This window comes from Urtica dioica, chromosome 11 (assembly GCF_054948205.1).
Source record: "Urtica dioica subsp. dioica isolate 48M chromosome 11, U.dioica_male_clone48M_v1_H2, whole genome shotgun sequence".
Classification (NCBI taxonomy): Eukaryota; Viridiplantae; Streptophyta; class Magnoliopsida; order Rosales; family Urticaceae; genus Urtica; species Urtica dioica.
The window spans coordinates 19,503,098-19,525,583 of record NC_142766.1 but is presented as its reverse complement, the minus strand read 5'-3'; the positions used below and the strand labels follow the sequence as shown (position 1 = coordinate 19,525,583).

Here is a 22,486-nt window from a genome sequence, read left to right as displayed (position 1 = left end):
GACTATTTTGTTTAAAATTTTGAAAAATTTAATGTTTCAACTTTTAAGTAGCTTAATAGGTGTAATTTTCATAATATATAGGTACATTCATTATATAAAAAGATTATTAATTAAAAAAAATTGGTTGTAGAATTTAAAAATGATTATGAAAATGGACGTTATTAAAATTTAAACTATATAGTTTCAAATTTAAAATGATATTTCAATTAATTGTTATAAAAAAAATCAAAGTATATAGTTTCACTTCAAGGCTTTTGATAAAAAAAAACTCATAACAGACAAAAATAAATAAGACCTTGAAAAAATATTGGATTTAGAATATAAAAAAAAGGGTTAATCAAGTTAGTAGTCCAATAACCCATCCTATTTTTAAAAAATAAGTAAAATTTTATTTTATTAAGAAAATAGTCCATCAGGCCGAAGTAAATTAAATCAATTGTTTTAGTTAATTTAATTTACTTCAACTTTGTGGATTATTTTTTAATAAAATTAAACTTTGGCAAGAATGTTAAAAGAAGTTAAGAGATTAACTAATTGTAATAAATTCTTTATAAAAAAAAGTAGATAATTAGCCAATTAAAATGTTTGAGATTGATATATAGTCAACGTTTCGTAAATTTTAGGTAAATTTATATAAATTTATACGTGTAAATAAATGGACGTGACTATTTACTTAGAATTTACGAAATATTGAACTTAAAAAAATGATAAAAATGATTACCAAATCTTCTGTGGACAACAAAATATTGTAAGAGATATACAAGCCTTGAACAAAGACATATCCTGGAGTGACATGTAAAAATTCATAACGTTATAGAGACGTAGGCGAGAATCAATCATTAAAAAAAAAGTAATACAATTATATTATTATTATTTTTAGCAAATAATACATAAATTAAAATATTATTAATTTTTTAGAGGAGGCATATTATGCCCCTAACGTGGGTCCTAGATTGCGACAAAGCATCTAACACGCACAAGCTAACAAAAAAACCTACGTTTACCTAATTATAATTTATAGCAGTGTCTACAAGTAAATGTGACGGCAAAATGTCTGCTAGTAAACATATTATCATCGACATATTAAAACAATTAAGACTGGCCATGAATCATGATACACAATAATATTTTTTTTTTTTTCCACAAACTTTGTTAGTAATTATGATATTATTAAACTCCCCTTACTAAGTTAAAATTTTCTCCAATTGATACTCTATCCATTTTGTCAACCGCACGAACTATCCATAATGTTAATGTTGCACCAAAATTTGGCCCAACATCGTATGTATTATTTTAAATTAATTGGAGAAGAATTTGTTACAACTAATCAATTCTTTAACTTCTTTTTAGATTTTAGTCAAAGTTTTATTTTATTGAGAAAATAGCCTAATATGTCTAAATAAATTAAATTAACTAAAACAGTTAATTTAATTTACTTCGGCGTGATGGACTATTTTCTTAGTAAAATGAAACTTTGATCATTTTTTTAAAAAGAGGGTGGGCTATTGATCTAATTGTCCATTAATTGAAGGTGTTTTGTCCTTAATATATTGAAGTTATTAAAAAGAATGACTATAATAAGGTATTTTCAATTGATTGAGTTCATGTTATGATCTCAATTTAAAATGGGAAGTGTAGATATATAGCCATAGAGAAATTTCATTAATTGGGCTTAATAATCCATTAAATATCAAGATTAGACCCTAATGTTTACAAATATCTAAATATGGACTTTTGGACACATTTTGGACCAAAATACCCCTGATTCAAAAAACCCATATATTTTTTCTCATTTTCAAATCATTTTCATCACAATTCTTTTCATCTTCGAATTGGTTGCACTAGGATTATACTTTTTTATTTATTAAGGAATTTGGGTATGTGTTCAGCTTCGATTTTGAGGGTTTCACATTGTATCTTATCGTATCGCATCGTACAGCATCGTACGACATCGTACATTATAATGTGTATGAATTTTATCGTACATTATAATGTACGATGTCGTACGATGCTGTACGATGTCGTACGATGAGATACAATGAGCTCGACCACCGAAAATACTAATCCTAGCGCAACCAATTCGAAAATGAAAAGAATTGTGATGAAAATTATTTAAAAATGAGAGAAAAATATGGGTTTTTTGAATAAGGGATATTTTGGTCCAAAATGTGTCCAAAAGTCCATATTTAGATATTTTTAAACATTAGGGTCTAATCTTGATATTTAATGACTTATTAAGCCCAATTAATGAAATTTCTCTAGCCATAATGAAACATGAGAGTTGTATATTATTCATGGTTTCAGGAATAGTTGGTAAATAGTCATTCGTGTTTATTAACATATAGTAATTAACTTATTTGCCCCTATTACATATCTTTTAGTTTCTATTTAAAATACGGTTAAATTCAATTAAATAATTTGATTGATTTAATTAATATTAATTAGTTTATTTCTTTCTAATTTAATTGGAATCAGTTATCCTCCTGATTTTATTTCTATGTGTTCTCTTTTTCATAATAATTTTATTGTTCATAAACGTTATCATCGACGATTAACAGAATAACATATTTATTATGTTTACTTTTGCAAGTATTCTGTAGATCAAGTGACAGTTAAATCTAATAAATAAATAACAACAACTTATAAGACCGGGTCAAAGACAATACGTGACCCCTAGACGAGCAACGAGATCCTATTCTGAAGCGTGACGTGGCCCTGAAGAATCGGAGCTCGTTGATTACCTCCTACATCTATAAATACAAGACTCAAGAGCACATTTCCTCACGTTTCAACTTGCCATGATCAACCTTTGCAGTTTACTCTTGTTCTCAAGCTCACAAATCATTTTTTTCACTTGTTAATTTAATTTATGGGTTATTAAGCTATATAGCCATACGGCTATAGTGTTTTTCTAAAATAGCCCACATTTCGTTAATATACTGTAAATAGTTAGAGCCCCTTATTAACAGAATATGAAAAGACACTTTAGTCCATCCTATTCCCGCCTGATATTATTAACCCATTAATTAAAAAAGGAAATCAAATTTCGGCCATAACTGTTCTCGCGGATATCGAGGGATATTCATTTACACATGAAATAAACCATCACACGTAACCCAAATCTCTACACAAACAGAAAAAAAAAAAAAAAAAATTGGAGACATGAGATTTTCCTTTCAAGAAAGTATCATCCACAGATATTACAGGCCGGAAAAATTGGAATCCTTGTACAGAAGCACCAAACGCAAGAAAGAAGTACCTAAAAGTACCACCAGGTTCAGTCTCAGTCACATTATAGGAGCCTACAAAATAGACAAAAAAATATTAAGAAACATTCTTGTAAATGCATTGTAAATGTTATCATATTTACAGATATATTATTGTAAATAAACTGAAAATAAAAATTTACATTACAACGAAAAATGTATACTCAGAATACTTGGGTTTTTCTAATAACAACTGAGTACAGTAAATGCATTGTAAATGTTAGCATATTTACAAATTTATTATTGTAAATAAATTGGAAATAAAAATTTACATTACAATGAAAAATGAATAAATCAAGATTACCTGGGTTTTCTCTCTAATCATTTCACCAACTATTGGTAAATGACTATATGACTCTTCAAAATCACCTCGAAGATCCTTCAATGCATCTTTACGACATTTTCATGGTCTATAATATGTTACTTCAACATTAAAACGGGTCCTCATAATTTCAGCAACACCCATGAGTGTAATTTGATTTGCCAATGAACCCCTGAAATCATCTTTGACACATTTGCTAATATGAACTAAAGATGCGTGCTTATTTTTTTGCACAATTGATTGTACATAGCAGGTATGATCTTTAACATATGACCTTATAACCCACAATCTCGATTTCTTGCAAACCGAAGCATTAACTTTACAAGAACACTCAAGATCCAAACAACCAATGTAATAATGTGTTTTACTGGATCTAAACACCTTGAATTAAAAAAAATTCGAATAGCAATAATACCAATGGCCGTTTGCAAAACATCTTTGCGCCTAAAAACATTATTGACATTAATTTCAAAATTCATAGGAAAGTTCCTCAAATCTGGCTCATCGTACAATACAATTTCAGAGCCGGAATTATTTACTTCTTCATCACAATCTGGCAACAATGCTTTCATTGATTCCGAGCAATGTCGCTCAAACAATTTCACTGAAAAAAAAATTATAAATGAGCGTGCCGAATCTAAACATGTATCCATAATTGAGAACAATAAAATACCTGATTCAATGAGGGAAAATGACGATCCATCATCCATTGTGAATTAGTCGGCCAATAGAAAAAAATGAGAAGAAAATTTTAGATTCTTTTGAACGTTCTAAAATTATGAAATTTTGGCAAAGACGCTCATTCGGAAATCAATTTGAATATCAAAATGGCGGCCAAAATGGTATCATGAAATATATTGAAATTGAATAACAGATTGCTAATAAATAGGAAAATATTCAGGAACTCAATTTACTGCTAATTTCCGAAAATAGAATCTAATTCAAATTAAAACAAGCGGCTAATTTTTTTTTTTAATATTGCTGGTTATTCAAATTGAAACTTCCTAATCGGTTTCAATATTAGATTCAAATTTTTAAAAAAAAAACTGCCTAATTAGAAACAGTTGGCCGAAATTAATAAGGGTAAGAATGTAAAAATTAAGCAGTTAATAAGCTGCCACATATGCAACGTGGCTATTCACTGAGAATTTATAAAAGATTGGCTAATTTACAATTCCTACAGTTTAGGTGGCTTACGTAGCTAATTTTTTTGTTAATTTATTGTCTTTTCATTCATTATTTCGGAATTTGATTTAATCTCGTTACGTAAGTTTGAGGCTCATCTCTATAAAATCTAAATCAACCTTTTTTCGTCAGGAATAGTCGAGAGTCAAGGTGGCTATTGGAAGGAAATGGAAATACCATTTCCAATAAGCCAACTTCCACTGGTTATTGTAAATGGTATTTCTATTAGGCAAATTGGTGCCTTCCATTGTTTATTGGAAGTGGAATTTCCGTTAAGCTTAATGGAAATATGGATTTCCGTTAAGCTTAATGGAAATATGGATTTCCGTTAACTTCTAATAAGTAATTAAAAAAATCAAATTTAAATGGTAAATGAAAGAGAGTATACTGTTAAATTTTTTAAAAGAAGGTACTAATATGTAAACTGAATTTTATCTTTATTAACAACTTAACTTAACTATATAAAAAATATTAGAATACAAACTTAAATATAAAAAAAATTATAAACTGAATTATAGAAAAAAAATTAAAATACAAACTTCAATTTTTTAAAATTAAGTAGAATACAAACTTAAGTATATAATAATATTTTATAAACTTAAACTATATAAATAAAATTAGATACAATTATATATTTGTGGAGTATTTGAGAGTTTGATAGAGAAGAAAGTTTGATTTGTGAATAAAATGGTAAGAAATGTGATGTATTTATATGAGAAATAAATAAATTGGTTAAAAAAAGGGTAATTTAGCAAAATAGCCAACTTAAATGTTGAGAATTGCTAAATAGTCAAGGTTTGGTAAATAGTAGGTAAATAGCCATTTTTATATATTTACAAACGTAAATATCAAGTAAATAGTCACTGCCATATTAAGCCACGTCATCATTTATGGCTATTTACTTAATATTTACCAAACATTGGCTATTTAGCAATATCAAACGTTTAAGTTGACTATTTTTTTAATTTTTTGTAAAAAAAATTAGCAGACTTCTCCTTCGTCTCCAACGTCATTCTTTTCTCTCTTCCAACGGCAGGAAAGCCTTCCGTCTCCTTCCGTCACAGCCTGCCATTTTCGACAGGTATTGGAAGTCCTCTGCCGATTTCCGTCCTTATTGGTACTTGGAATTTCCATGAGGCAAAAATAAGCCATAGAAAGATTTCCTTCCATTTACATCCGAATGTGCAGCATGAGTCGAGACTGTTATTAATTAGGTGATTTTCACGTCTAACACTTTTCAAATTAGCTCTAATTATTTTTCGGACATATAAACCAATTTTTGTTTGCATTCACAATATAAACTCAATTTTGTGCTTTATCAGACCACATTTATCTTTAATTTTGTCCTTTGATTAATTTATATATAAATACGTTAAATTTGCTGTAATACAATTTGATAATTAGCTAGCAAGAAAGTCTTTACAGCTAATTCATAGTCACAGACGACTTAAAAATACATGCGCATGTTTATAGTAAATTGTCTACAAATCTACTTTATAATTATCGATAATAGTAAATAAATAAAACATCTAAAACACATGCATACAATAAAATGGATCCGACAGCCTACTATGTATATGTAGTTTATTTGAACTCTCCTTTTTATTTATTGCCACGCATAATTTGTTAATTTGTCAACCAATGCACATGTATAATATTATTATTAATAATAATAATTAATATCATGCGGGAGTGTCATGTAGGGGTCGTTTATTTCCATTGGGTCCATACTAAAGTATTTTATGTAGAAATACCACCATTTGATTAAAAATTAATATTTAATGCTTCTAACTTGTTCACAACAAATAATATAAGATTATCACGCCATATTCTACTCGGAACAACCACAAATTAGAATGACAATGGTACGTAGAAGGTTTCTCTTAACTCAAGAAAATTGAACGCAAACACCAACTTCATCAATGGAGTTGAGAACTTATTCCTCAAAACTCAAATGATATATCTAAATTAAGCAAACAAAAATAATGTAGAAAAAAAGTTTCGCCCAAGAATATGAGATAATATTATTGGTGGCACACGATATACGAAACTTTATGTGATCCGTGATAAATACAATAGACTTGGTTACAAAATAGAGTCCGTTCCACACCTATTACAGCCACCGTACTTATATACATATATGTGTATATATTATTACGTATATATAAAACGAAGGAAAATTTTACTGTTCACTTAGACTTGATTTATTATTCAACTTAAAATGAAATTACAAATTTGCTTTTTATATGTCAAGATGTTAATATTAATGCTACCATAAAAATCAACCATACACAATAATTAAATTACAATTGTTGCCGTAAAAAAAACATCGTGCTCTCTGTATACTCTTTTGATGTTTCTAGAATAATCTTATGACGATGATTTTTTCAATGCCAAATATTTCTAGATTTCTCTGAGTCCATAGCTATTCATTTATGTTTGTGAATAGATTGAAATAATATTCACATTGGAACACTCGGTCTGAAAAAAAAAGTGCAATATTCGGTGTTCTCATTCCCCATATTTTCATCTTTGGTGTGATGTTGTTTGTTACTTACCACCATATATTATTTGTTCCAATAATCAACACAAAGAATTACTTTGCTTTCCTTTCATGAAGCATAGTAAATTATACGTTCAGTAAATTAAAGAATGTGTATTTAATATAGTTATTTTTTTATTTTTGCAAAACACAATTTTATATGAGGTTTTTGTATTTTATTAAGCGATTTTTATTATTGATTATTTTTTATGAAATAAGTTTGGTGCAACTTTTTTTTAGATATATAAAACATTAATCATAATAAGAAAAATTCAATTTTTCCCTTCTGTAATTACAAACATTTTTTTTTAATTAAACATACAAATAAAAACATAAATATATATATATATGTATATATATTTATGTGTCTATGTATATACGATTATGTGTATAACTATTAGTTTAATATTTTTTTTATCCAAGTATATACTTATCAATTATGTGTTCATGATTATTGCCATGTATATTAGTATATCAAACCCCACAGCAACGCGTGGGCGTTCATCTTGTAATTGTAATTATATATAGATAACTATATCTCGACTTTAAATCAATTTTCAGCAAAAGAGCTAATAATAATATATCAATTTTGATTCTTTTATAAGTCCTATCCAAAATAATAGTGTATACAAATAAATCACGTTTAAATAAAGTGTTTTGTGGATAAACACATAAATGAATTTCACTTTCGGTTTGTAAAAGCCCACTATGACTTGTTAATACTTAAGGCGTTGAATAATCTTAAAATTAAAAATATAACTTCTTCAAAAAAATAAATGATCTAAAAATAACTAAAAGCTACAAAATCAAAATATCTGGAATTATTTTTGCTCCTGAAAATAAGTGAAAACAAAAATGCCACAATCATAATAGTTTAGAGACTACTTGGCACTTGCTATTTTCAATATTTTCAACGATAAACAAAATTCTGTATAATTTCTAAGTAGTTAGGCGTCTAAAAACTCGACGAAATGAAACAAGCATTACATGTGTGTATATGATGGATTTGTAAACGGACGCAAGGAATTTATATCGTCCGTTTAATCGGGACTAGGTTAGAGAATGTTGGGTTTATTTACTTATTATTAATTTGTATTTTTTATTTACTAATCCAGTAGAGTCGACTGTGAGCATGATAAGATTAGTAAACTCTCTCTAACACCAATTCCTAACCTGTTTACTTACTCATATGGTAGGGATAAAAGTAAAATTTAAAAAATAAAGAAAATGAAAGATAAGCAAAAAGAATTCATGTAAAAGTGAGTGGATGTGTCAGAAAATCCAAGTGGGTATAGCTGCATAATTGCATTTACAAAGCCTCTATTCACTCCCAATTCCATTTCTTTGTGGTCCCTCTTTTCTTCCTTCTTAATTCCTTATATTGATTTCCATATTAAACATAATAATAATTTTATACTATCTCTACCATTTCTGGGTTTTTTTTTTTTTTTTTTTGTAGAATTTATATTTACTATTTCAACACTTATAATTTCTTTGTTTTTATTGGCAGATGTAGACACCAATTGTAAAGAGTATGTTACCTTTATTTTTCCTTCCCCCTTTCATGCATTTGTCATCTGTCAATATGAAACTACCAAAAATAAAAGGTGACATAAAATAAAAAGTTTAGTACCATGGGAAACTTTGGGGAGACATATCTAGGGTAATCCACGCCGTGCACTCAAGTAACAATAACCTTTTATTAGCAAAAGATGCAAGAAATTACATGAGAGAGAGAGAGAGAGAGAGACGACCATACCAAATTAATATAATTTTATATTTAATTAAAAGGGTTTTGTTTTGAATTAAAGCCAAGCCAACCATCACGTGGGAATATTCCTTTGCATATTGATTAATCCACAATTAGGGTCAACAATTATTTTATTTGAAACCGTATATTTTTATTTCATGAGGGAAAAATAAGGACTTGAATTTAGTAGCTGATTTACAAACGTGTTGTGTTAGATGAGCTGTGAAAGTGAGACTCACTCTTCTTAGTTGACTTGCGGATTTAACGTTGCAGTGAAATCCAAACAAAAAAAATAAAAAACGAAATATTGTTTGAATGACAACCCACATTTAGCAGGCAGATATGGATAAAAACGTAGGAGGATCATTAATGCAAATAGCTCAAATATTATAAAAAAAATCCTCATAAATAAATTCCCATAGGCAATGCCCGTCATCATCAAAGTCACCAAAATTAGGATATTGCTTAGTCATTTTGCCAAATGGCATCATCATCTTGTAACCAAATGGACGTGTAACTCTCTCATTGATGATTTTTTTTTTTGGCTGAGGAGTTTGTTGGAACCTTTACAATTTGCTTGCATGACCAGAAACGCAAGGTCCACAAATGGTAAAAAAAAAAAAAAAATCTCTGGTTCCACTAGATGATGATGATCGTGAGAATGCAAAATGAAGAGGCTCTTTAAACCTTTTGTTCATAGTCTGGTTATTTTGGTTAAGCTATTATTGGTGATATCATTTGTATCATATATGTGTGCGAGTGAGGAAAAAAACAAAGGAAAGCTTTCACAATGGAACAAAAAAGAAATGGTAGGACCAGACAGCAAATTATCCCCTTTGCCAAAGCTCTACAGCTAATCGATGCTACCAAAAATATTAGAGAGACGATTTTACGGAAACGTCCTTATTAATTGCTTATGTCTTGAACCATCACATGTTTTCTTTTTCTTTTTCTTTTTGTTGTTGTCAAGTTTGATTTGATTTCGATGTGATTAAACATTCAAAGAGCAAACAATAATGGAATCGAGTCTCATCAGAAAAGAAATAGAGGCGCTTTCAAAGAGACATGCAATAATAATTGACATCGCATATTAAATATTAGTCTAATATACATTATACAATATCGTCATCTATAAGTAAACATTATATCATCCGATCCTTGAACACAATTGTGAGGAAAGAAATGCAAAATAATGATAGTACTTTACATCTATAAATTCACCACCCAAACAAAAAAGTGAGATACCTGGTTATTCAAAATTATACACGTTACAAGGCTGAAAAAACAGACCAACCTTTTTCTCACCAAAAAACAAAAAGGCAAAAACTTCAGTACACAAAGAAACACTACGATAATCTGCCAAAAACCAAAACCAAGAAAAAAAAAACACCAGTTTCCGTTTAGTGTTGTTGCTCGGGGAGAATGGTGAATTCCCAGAAAATAACTGGTTACCCCTTTTCCTCGTAGACCATATTCAAACTCAACTCACAGAAGAAGAAAAATAGTGTATAAAACTATACAAAGACAAGCAAACCTAAACATCATCTTTTGTCAGTGTGTTTATGCTGTACTTTCGTCTTCGACCGTACCATCAGATTGTTCCTGCGACCCTTTCCTTTTGCACCAACACAAATACTGAGGCAATGGCCCGTGATCCCCGACAACCCAGTCATGCTCCGCAACATCCTTCAAAGTCATTCTCTGACCCGGGTCTGCGAAAAAAAAAAAAAAAAGGATAAATGTTCTACATATGGGATTCTTACAAAAACAAGCAACCAAAGCATGTATCGTGGTGAATATGTACGGACCTTTGCAAAGGAGTCCTTCTATTATGTTCTTTAACCGCGGGTTAAGATCTTCTGGGAGAACCAGCGGGTTATTCACGATCTGGGGACGAGAACATTAAGGGTAAGAGAATCTGGTGACGAGTACGATAAAAGGGGCAAGGAAAATCGACCGGATAATTTCGGTACCTTGTCATAAGTGTCCTGTAACGAGTCTCCGAGGAACGGATATTGGCCTATTACCATGCAATACAGGGTAACCCCAACAGCCCATGTATCTGCCGCTTTACCTCCATATGTAACACCTGTTGTTACAAAGAAAAATGTCCGAGTAATTTATTTATGCTAATTATACGGTGATTTCATTTTAAAGTCCAATATTTTGGCCTGAGAAAGTTCTGGTATAGAATAATACGTGATGATCTAGACCCCATCTTAAATTTTACAACGAAATTATAAAAATATACGTCGTTAATTGTTATTGAATGCTGATTTAGAGTGGAGATGAGTATCAAAGCATCTGAATGCTCAAAAGCCCATTTAAAGACTCTGAATACTTGATAGTTTCTGAAGGTGATACTGACCTAAGCAGCACTCGGGCGCGGTGAAAACGGGAGTTCCGGGAGATCGCCGGAGCTCATCATTATCATCCTGGGAAAAGAAATCACAAGTTTTTACATGATACTAAATATACCAGAAAACCAGTTATGAATCCGTAGAGAATAAATGTGTTCACTACGTGAATGAAACATCCAAACAACATAAAATATCCCTTTTACTAGGGAATCAACCAGACGGTTATACGGAAATTTATTTGTTGCAGTTGCAGAGACCCATATTTTTTTTTTAATGTTAATAGTTTGTGCGAAAACAAAAATTCTTGTATAGCAGAGGCAAATAGATCATAGCAGATTCATTACCTCAAAAACCTGGCTAACATTGAAATCTCCTATCTTCACCGTTCCATCGTGAGTAATCAACAGATTATCTGGTTTGATATCCCCATGGATAATTTTCTGTTTTCAAGGAGAACAAACAGCACAATATACACTTTAAGTCCCAACGTAAATGAAACAAATTTATCAACAAATCATTTTAAAAAGAAAAAGAAAGATGGACCACAAAAAGAGCCACCTTTTAAGTAAAATTAACAAGCTAGATAATACATTGCAAACTCGAAGGGTTTAATTACACTATCCCCTGACCTCACAAATAATATCATAAAATAGAATACATGTATGAAGTCACGAACCCAAAAAAACGCAGAAATAAAACGGGAAAAAATAAAAGAAAGTCAAGTTCAATCTATTATATTGCATTTAAGAACTTCAAAAATTCTTACATGATCATGGAGGTACATCAGCCCCGAGACGATATCCCGCAGATACTTTCTAACAGTGCTTTCTTCCAAACAGCTCGGTGGATCAGAACCCTCACAGACCCACTTTCCTTCAACATACTCAAGAACTGTAAACAGCAACAAACCATTTCATCCATCAACTAGGTCATAGCTATCGAGCACTTCAAAAAGGTTTTTTTTAGTAGAAATATAAAAGCAGATGTCGTAGATACATACCTATATAAAAGTGATCTGTTTCGGGATCATTAATCACTTCGATGAGATTTACAATATTTGGATGCTGAATCATCTTCATAATTAGGACCTGGAAAGAAAAAAACAATATATAACATTTGTACATACCTCAAACTACATAAATGATATATATAAAGTTAAGGAAACTGTGGAGATCAATTGAAATGCAAACTACAAAAGCGCAGTTAACAAAAATATTTTACCTCGCGAAAAACATCAGTCATTGCTGTCTCTGAAGGTGCAACTCGCTGCTTCAAAAGATGAGACTTGTGAAAGGACTGCAAATAAAATACAATCAGCTCTCGAATTTCAAACGCAGAAACATCAATCCAGAATCAGGAAAATAATAGTACCTTGATTGCATAATGCTTCCCATCAACACGGCTTCGATAAAGAACCTGTTTCAAAGATGAGTATATTGATTTTATCATAAGGCAACAACTAATCTAGCAAACAGCTAAAATGCCACTGCGTATGTGTTCTCTCTATCTCTATCTCTCGGTGCTTACCACTTTCCCATAGCTTCCACAGCCAATCTTGTGCTCGCGAACATATTCATTCACCACCTTGTTCCCATTCTCATCCTGAACATTTTCGATACATCAATCCACATAAATTTGTTACTCTTAAAACTACGTCACAGTAAAGACAAATCTGCATGCAAAGCGAGGAGGTACAAATACACTATGCTGAATCTCATACTTAAAGCACTAACTCTAGGAAGAAAAATAAAACGACAACAGAGTGCACCACATTCACTATAACAGACTCGACTTGCAGCGAAAAGATCAATGACTTAAACAGAACTACTACGACCACAATCGATACGACGATTTGACTTGAACAAAAAAATGACTTTACCTCTGTTCGAACGAGTTGATGGGTTTCCTTAACGGGGAACTGCCTGCAAACAAATCCCATCTGTTCCCTCAACTCGAGAATCTCTTCGGAGCGTTTTGGGCGAGTTTGTGACTCGCGGCCAGGGCTTCCCGCGTCACTCTCGTCTCCTCTTCCGGTGCTTGTTACGTCACCATTGTACGATCGATCATCATCATCATCTACATCGTCGTCTTCCATATCTTCATCCAATAAGAACTCTTGGGAAAGGCAATTGTTAAAGCCCGAGCTCGGTCTAGATAGTGGGTTACGCTTTCGGGTAAACCCGAAGCAGCTACAGCAACCCATGAACTTTGCTACCGAAGAACTCTTACTGAACATACCAATCTGTGTTTTACGATCTGAGCTCCCAGAAACAGAGAAATAATATTCTAACTACAAAACCTGAATTAAACAATAAAGCAGCTATCTTTAGCATTTTATATATATTTCAGGGTTTCGAACATAAACCTAGAAATTGTTTTAACAGTAAGAACCTGAATTCGCAGAGGAAGAAGGGGCTTTTTCGGGCCCAAATGAAATTCTGCTATTCTAGTGGATGCCATTCAGCCAAATGATGAAACGATTTTGAATGATCAAGTGCATTGCAATTCGAACCCAGCATCGCGATATGATGACTCCAATCGATTATTATTAATAATATAACCACGAAACAAAATCCAAAATTCTCCAACCAACAATACGTTGACCTTGTCCTGTAATACGCAGAAGAATATAAACAGTAAACACCCACAATTAAAAAAAAAAAGAAATAGAATTATGGCCACCCAACACAATATTCAATAAAATATGAACGTCAATTGATAAACAATAAATATATATATAAAAAAATTATCTTGGCACGAACGACAGTGACACAATCCGAGAAACAGAGACTTCTCGAAATGAAATACAGTAATTCAATTCAGAAAAAATTGCATACCTTGCGTAAGGAGACAAAGCGACGTGTTGTTGTTGATCGAAATTTTCTTCCCCTTCTCAAAACCCTAGTCGTCTCCTTAATAAATCACTGAATAATTTTCGAAAGCGGAAACGAAGACTTCGGAAAAATAAAAAAGGAAGAGAAATCAATGGTGGGAATTAAAACCCTAAAATCGCGAAACGAGACGAGACGCGACGAGTCGAACCAGAAATCGTAAGATTGATGCGAGGAAATTGGGGGAGTGACTGAGTGATGAGGGCGAGGGGGACTTATTTGGAAATATTTTTGAGGGAGAGGGGTAATATAGGAAAAGTAGTCAGGATTCGGAGAGTTACGAGATAATTAATTAGTTTTGAGCTAAAAAGGGAAAAATCTACAAAAATCCCCGTCGAGGAAAAAATAGATATTTATTTATAGGCTATATGAGCTGTGGTCCTTTGGGCATTTTTGGCACTCTGTTGGTGTTTTGGAAAGTAAGTGTTTTTTTTTTTATATATTTATAATTTTTTAGACCTAATATTTATAAGTATTACGATCACTGTTTAGAAAAACCAAAAGATATTCCTTAAAAGAAAAAAGAGAAACTTTAGATACGTGTATTGTGATTGTTGTGGGTGTCACATTTATTCTTATTACACTTGTTTTCTTGTATTTTTCAGCAATTTAGGAACCACCTGTTATTTAATTGACACAATTAAAAAACATTTATGCATTTTTACTCTTTTTTTATATATAAAATTTTAGAGTAAATCTTTACACGTTTAGACTCTAGAGTAATTAATGATACTCTATATTATTAAATAAATTTTATATCCTCCATTTTTTTTTGTTTACCAAAATATTATATAAGCCATATTGACACTTCTATTTTATAATTTTTTTTAGATGGGTACCAGATTATGAAGTTTAGATTATTTATGTAATAATAATAATAATATTTATTAGGAAATTGTTATTACTTATTACTAGTAAGTTAAATTCAAATTTTGATGCAAAAATAAAAATAAAAATAGAAGTCACATATGTACATGTGTAAAAATAAACAAAATCATTATAGATATGTTGTGGTCACATAGTCTTTCTTGTTATTAGCCTCAAAACTTGGTTTTAATAGGCATATACTATACAGTCCACAAAAAAGAGGCATATACTATTAAGATTCAAGAGAAATTCTCATGGTCATGTAGTTCTAGTTTCTACAAATCGATTAATTAATTATTTTTACATTAATGTGTTAATGGCATTTCCCGTTAATGCCAGTAGAAACTACAAAAGATGGTTATGCTGAAAAATTTGGATTGCACCATATAAATTTTACAAATATATTAACCAAAATAGTGTACAAGTCTCAAGTGCGCAACAAACTAAATAAAATTCACTCATATTTGTCTCTCTTTCACTGTGTAAACGGTCTTGTATTAAGGAAAAAAAAAAGAAAAAAAAAAAGAAGAAGAAGAAGAAGCGAGTAAGTAAGAGCGATGAGTACTTTTGACCCGTTTCTTTGGGTGTTGACTTTTAGTACTCAAGCAAACTTGTTTTTCATGTTAAAAACAAAAGAGCGTGATTGTGAAACAAGCGATGTTAGAATTAGAAAGTAGAATCCCTCAAAAAAAAAAAAGAATTAGAAAGTAGAAACACCCATCGAGCATTTTTAATTGAAAACAATTTGCCGTGAAGTGACAGCTGGCATATTTATATAAAACCTAACACATATATGGATTAATTTTCAACGAAATTAGTGGCCGTTTTTCATATTGGTACTGGACTATATTGGCCAGGCAAATGTACTTGATAAAGCTACTTAATTATCAATTACCAATTCCGAGCTATTCTGGTCACGCAAAATACATATATAAAATAAAACCCTAGAGTAGTAATTAGCCTGCTAGAGGTTTTAGAAGTATAAGATTACAACTAATTGATTAATCTAACACACACACACATACCAAATATAGTCTTATCAACAACCATATATAGCTTTCTCTTCCTTCCTATTATCACACCATGGCCTGAAACAAATCAAACAACATGCATGAAGAGCAAAAAAAATGCATATTTTATCCGATTAAAGAGATTTCAAAACCTACGTAAAGCTATTTCGCACGGAATATGTAGACGCCGAACAAGAATCCCGAGTAGTCAATGGTCCGTTCGTCGTCGAGAACGAAAACACAAACGTCGCCCACGTCCAAGCCATTGTCTTGGGCAAAAATTTTCCAACCCTCTTGGAGTTTGGGGGTCTTGGAGTACCGGTTCGTCTCGAAGCTCCCATCAACATACTTCGCATTCCAAGATTTTCCGTCCGATCTCCTAAGCGTAACTTTGCATTCCTTGCACTGCATATGCGCTCTCACGAATTTCTTAGGAAGCGACTAAAACCCGATACAAAACACACACACACAAAAAAAAAAAAGAGATGTTCATTAGTAGTACATATACACAAATTTAATTAAGAGGAAATTGTTAAATAAAATGAGATTCATTATTAGTATTATGAAATTAGTGATCAAAAGCCTGTATTTAATTTTTATTAGGAAGATAAAGTAGTTTTATTATATCTAATTCATAAGTTATATGCCTAACATTATTCTTTACACTAGAGGCTAGCATGTTTTAGGACTTTTGAGTACATGTATTTTGGTAGAAATAGAAAAAATACATTTATTTTAATTAAATTGATGACGGACTCCAAAGATAAATAAACTATTATACAATTAGCCAAACTAAAAACCTAAATTTTGAATAAATTGGTGGTGAGATATATTAATATTGTTTCGCATACCTTTACTTTTTAAAAAAGTCCTTTTAAATTCAGCTTAAAAAAAACGATTTTTCCAAAAATTACAAAACAATAATTTCAATTTTTTTTTTTTTTTTTTATAATTTGCAAAAGCACTTTTCAACTTTCACTAAAAATTATTTTTATCAAACATTTTAAAACGGTTGGACTTTTAAAAATGAAGCTATAATCAGACTTAATAAATTAAGCCAAACACAGTCAATTATTTACCATTCGGCTTTCGGTCACATAACTCGGTTGCATCACGACTCTGAAATGAGGCTTGTCGGACACAAAACGGCGGACCACCCTCAGACATTTTTTCTTCTCGCTTTTGTCCAACGGTTTCTTGGAGTGAATGATATCGGCTTTCGAGCACCTAATGGGAATGGCTTTTTTGTTCTCCTCATCTTTTTTCTTCGATATTCGTTGTCCTCTCTCGGGCGGGTAATCGTCGACATTGCAAGCAGTCATGTCGAACACGTCGACCTTGAACACCGAGCCTCCCTCGTACTCGAACAGCAATGTGTAGCCCACTTTGATCGAGTGATGGGCCACGAATTCGGGCCAGCCCTCGCGCAACCATATCGTTTTCTCGTCTCGTCTTTTGACCCGAATTTCCCACTTGGAGCCCGATGGAAGCTGTAGGGTCACCGAATCCGATAGGGATTTTCCGTGTCGTGCCGCGAATTTCGGGGCAAGCATCTTCAACACATACATGAATAATGTTAGTTATAACTTATATATAAGTTATATACAAATCAAATTTATGAATATACTCACAAGTTTGTCCTTGCGCAAAATGACTTTGAGGAATCTAATAGCCATGGTTGTGTACCTCACTATCTCTTTTTCCACTAGTGCCTGAAAAGAAATAAAATCAATAAATTTCATAAGTCATTTATATAGCTGGGAAGCAAAGAGAGAAAAAAATGTACTAATTTTAATATCTCATTTTGGAGTAATATTGATAACTAAAATATATCATATTCCGAAAAAAAAAAAAAATTACTATATGCTAATAATCTAGTCAAAGACAGAGCAATATTCAAAATGCTAATTTTCACGAAAATATAGTATATTGTAATAAAATAAGTTTTCTGTTAGTGTTCTCAAGAAATTAAACAGTTTTCTGTTAGTGTTATTTACAGGGCCTAGTTTGTAGTTCGGAGTGTGGAAAGCCACAGTCAGAGGCAAAAACCATAAGAAAAAAACAGCTCTTGAGAATTGAGAGACTGGTGACAAAAAGAAAATCCACGTCTAAAACCAGAACAAAAAGGCAGGTCTACTAAAAAGAACAAACTTGTCCCAAGCTGAAGTACTCTGACTCCAATTCTTCCAAAAAATGACAAACTTTCACAAGACCAAATGGTCGTACGTGGGAGAGGAAGAAAAAGTGAAACACAGAACAGATTACAAGTGGGATTCGTTGTAGAAGATGGACCTGTATTTATTATGGCCCAGAAAATGAAAAGTTAACGCCAAAAAAAAAAAATCATCGGCAAAGAAGAAAAATGAAAGCAGAAGGATTTGGAGTCTGTACCACAAGGCGCCTGGTTTGGACTTTGGAGATCAGAGAAACAGCGAAGAGCTGTTTTTCTTTTCAGGTCTGGAATGAAAAAAAATAAGAGAGAGAATGAAGGTTTATTGAGTCTGGTTGAAATTTGAGAAAGAGTTATTTTTATAGGAAATTTTCCCGAGATAGATAAGCTGGCAGTGCATCTTATTTCCGGCAACTTTTGCTAAAATCTCCATGCAACCCCACATGCTCACTGTTTTGAAAAAGCGACGTGTTTGAAAATAAATTTGTATGGAAATCGTCTCTGCTATGCTCGCTAGCTTTGTTAATATTATAATTTTTTTTTTAATAACGAAGATCATTATTATCTCTGAAAGTTTTGCAATATTCTTTAGGTTTCAAAGCCATTATTGGCTTCTACATTTAGAAGTAGATTAAATAGCTATCGCTTTATTTGCTCTTTGGCCTTGATACGTTGAAGTAATAAATTATTGCCTAATCAAAGACAAAGCGAGAAGTCACATAAATATATGAGTGCCTCATACAATAGTGAACGAGTTTTTAATCTCTTTAGTTTTTTTTATTATCTTATCAATCTCTTTTAAGAAGAAAAAAAATTAAGTTTGCTGGTCGCGTTTACAGCAAGCCGATTGTGATCGGTGGTAAGAGTCATCATTAATTTACTCTGCACCATTTTTTTTTATTTGTAGGAATTATAATTTAATTATGTCCCCATCTAACAATTAAGTGCAAAGCAACGGGCCAAAGTCCACTTCTTATGTCAAGGGGCTCATTTGTCCAAAGCCTAAATAAGAGGAAATGGGCTGATACCAAACCCGGCCCGGTCCTAAGTGCCTCATCCAAGCGTCCTCACACAAACCAAATCTCCCGGCCGACTCGGGCCTTTGCCAAGTCAGGCCTTCCCAAGATGGCTTGTTTCCGAACCGGGCTTTCATCAAGAAGGGCCTTTTCTAAGTCGGGCCTTCACCAAATTGAGCCCTTGCCGTTCGATCACTGGCAAGCCCTATGATAGCTAGGTCTCGGCCTTTGCCAAGACAAGCCTACGCCGAAGCATACATTCCCTATGTCGGGCAATCGTCCCCAACCCATCGCCGGACCGAGACATGCCATCTCCCTCAACATTCGAGGGTGCCCCTTGTCCAACTTTTTATCAGCCAAAGCTATCGAGTCTTTTCTGACAAGTAAGCTCAATCATTGGACGCAAAATTTGAATGCAAGACATGAGTGAACAAAGTGTCTAATCACTGAACGAGTAATAGGTAACAACAACATAGCTAGTGTTTTCATAGTTTCGTACTTATATACTGTCTTTATTCGGCGGCATAAATACATAATATTATCTTTTAGTTGCACCGTCACTACCAAGATTATTAAAAATGTAATAACCAATTTTAAAGTGGTGGCATGAATAAATACTGAATGTTAGATTTATATTGAGTTCAAATTTCACACAAGAGCTCAGTCTCGTTCCACTTTATCTACGACGTTGACGTGGGAGGCTCGACCGGAGGATGACTCGTCAATGTTGAGACTGTCATCTCGATCGATTCGCCACCGTATCTAACCTCACAGAAACCTAGACCGAATGATTATGACATCATGATCGTCGTCAGAGACCCTTCTTCGATGATGTCGGTGATGACAAATAACCATTTGGAGACGTGAGGTCATATGAGACCCAAACTATGGTCTCGCTTTGCCATAACACCAACTTTTTATTCAACACGTCAAAGCCAAACAAGCATATATATGGGTCTAGATATTAGGAAGGAAAGATGCTCAATTGGGTATTTGACGAGTCTCTGACTATGTGTAAGGATAAGTGGAAGAATTCTCTTAAGGAGTTAAAGAAGTCCAAATAGTGCCACGAAAATTCGGGCAAAAATCATAATCGTCGTAGAAAAAAAGAATAAGAGAGTCAATGAATATGAAAACACAAGATCATTAAGTATAGATATGCCACCATTTTTTATTGTTTGTTACATATGAGTTATTAACGTTTACTGTTGTCTAAAGTTAACAACGTGATAATAACAATGCAACTAAAAGATAATATTAGCATTTTATGCTATCGAATAAAATAATGGGTATATAAGTATATACACACAAAAAAATAGTTATATGTACCCTCATTACCTCTATTTTGTATGAATACTTTGACTCGTGTATAATTGCGATCAATCAGGCGAGGGTTCGATCTACAATAATAGATACAATGATGAAATTGGTTAAGGTGACGTTCTCAACGGCAACTAGTTATCATTTTGCACAATGCCAACGTTGTGGCAAAACTAGATAGAGCTTAGACCATCTCCAATGGTGATGCATTTTGCATCAACATTTAGAGATTTCACTCCAATCATGATGTATAATTTGATGCATTCTCTATATTTACATCTTATTTCAATAGTGGTGATCCAAATATAGATCACCACTATTCATAGATGTATAACCTTTTTTTAATACCAAAACTTTTAATAATTATATTATTGACCCTATTTGAATTTGTAGTTACAATTTTATCCCTAATATATATATATTTTAATAAAACTGTTTAAATTATAAATATATATTCTAAAATACTTCAATTTAAATACAACTCATACATTAACAAAAAAATACTACAATTAACCCACAATACTACATGGACAATTAAAATAAATATAACAAAGGCATTAAAAAAAACTAGTACAATCAAACCACAAATACACTGCATAGACAATTTTTTTTTTTTTTAAAGAAACTACATAGACAATTTAAACCACACATTTTTTTATTACGTAAGGCACCGATAGATCATTTGTGTGAACAATATTCAACTTCTTAAATGTAATGTTTTGGTTTATGTATTTTGTTTAATATTCAATTAAATCGCATATACAAATTTGGTGATATGAAAAGAAATAATTATTTTGGGCAAATTTGTTAAATATAAAAATATTATAGGTTTAAAACTGTAATTTTAAGAAAATTCAAGTGGGAAAGAATATACCCATAATATTCTTTAAAGAGATGTAAAATAGAGATGGATTGGAGTGAAAAACACTGTTCACTGATGCAAAGATGCATTTTAGATCAAAATTTTGCATCATGATTGGAGATGTTCTTATGCTGCCGAAAAAATAGTAAATAAGTATGAAAACATAATATTAATAAATATTATGTAGTATTATGTCACCTTTTTAAAGTGTATGTTACATATTAATGATATTTGTAGTCATGATGCAACTAAATGATGATGTTATGTATTTATATCGTCGAAAAATGATTGAGTAAATATAAAAAATACAAAAACATTAAGAATTTATGCCGATGTTACCCCTCATACATTTATCTTGAAATTTTCGACAAAATGTTTGTAATTTTTTAATACAAAATACTATTATTTTTTTATATAAAATTTTGATTTTCTATTATACATAATATTAATACTTCTGCTAATTTTATCAATTTAAATGTAACATGGGTAAATAAGTCAATTAATAGATGTTAATAATCGTTGTTGGCTATTTAACAACTATTAACGAAATCATGTCTAATATACAATTCCCATGTTTCATTATGGCTATTACTACACTGTCCTTAAAATTATTTGATTAGCAAAATAACTAAGATTATAAGTTTAATGCAAAATAATTAAGAGATTTGTAACTAATTAGGCCACTTTAAACATGTGATTTTGGATCTAGCCTATGTTTGACAATTTTTAGAGATATAGCCAAATGGTTTATGTGGCAATAATAAAATTAATAATAGGTTTCATTTTTTAATAAAAGTTAAATATGTCAATAAGTATATTTTGTTTTAAATGTTAATATATATATGCATTATGTATGGGAATGCATACATATACATATACATATATATATATATAGTATATCTACTTTTTAACTATACTAAGTTAT

The 22,486-nt window shown here is 31.5% G+C and overlaps 2 protein-coding genes across 3 annotated transcripts; both read right to left on the bottom strand.

Annotated features, from left to right (window-relative positions):
• Positions 1-10,127: 10,127 nt before the first annotated feature.
• On the bottom strand, positions 10,128-14,507 carry GRIK2 (geminivirus rep interacting kinase 2). Of its 2 annotated transcripts, none has more exons than XM_089600855.1 (13): positions 14,263-14,507; positions 13,817-14,035; positions 13,305-13,681; positions 12,953-13,027; positions 12,797-12,841; positions 12,647-12,721; positions 12,426-12,513; positions 12,192-12,316; positions 11,770-11,865; positions 11,434-11,500; positions 11,039-11,154; positions 10,874-10,952; positions 10,128-10,777 (listed from the first exon to the last, which is right to left on the bottom strand). In XM_089600855.1, exons 3-13 carry the CDS (start codon positions 13,659-13,661, stop codon positions 10,626-10,628), a joined length of 1,275 nt encoding a protein of 424 aa, XP_089456981.1. In that variant the 5' UTR covers positions 13,662-13,681; positions 13,817-14,035; positions 14,263-14,507; the 3' UTR covers positions 10,128-10,625. The 2 variants fall into 2 exon arrangements, with proteins under 2 accessions (XP_089456981.1, XP_089456980.1); XM_089600854.1 differs by having other exon boundaries at positions 13,305-13,724; positions 14,263-14,506.
• Positions 14,508-16,115: 1,608 nt separating this feature from the next.
• LOC149382078 (B3 domain-containing transcription factor VRN1-like) lies at positions 16,116-18,640 on the bottom strand. The gene is made up of 5 exons (XM_089601772.1): positions 18,585-18,640; positions 17,825-17,905; positions 17,273-17,746; positions 16,350-16,634; positions 16,116-16,271 (listed from the first exon to the last, which is right to left on the bottom strand). The coding sequence occupies exons 2-4, from the start codon at positions 17,867-17,869 to the stop codon at positions 16,356-16,358; spliced, it is 798 nt and encodes a 265-aa protein (XP_089457898.1). The 5' UTR covers positions 17,870-17,905; positions 18,585-18,640; the 3' UTR covers positions 16,116-16,271; positions 16,350-16,355.
• Positions 18,641-22,486: the final 3,846 nt, after the last annotated feature.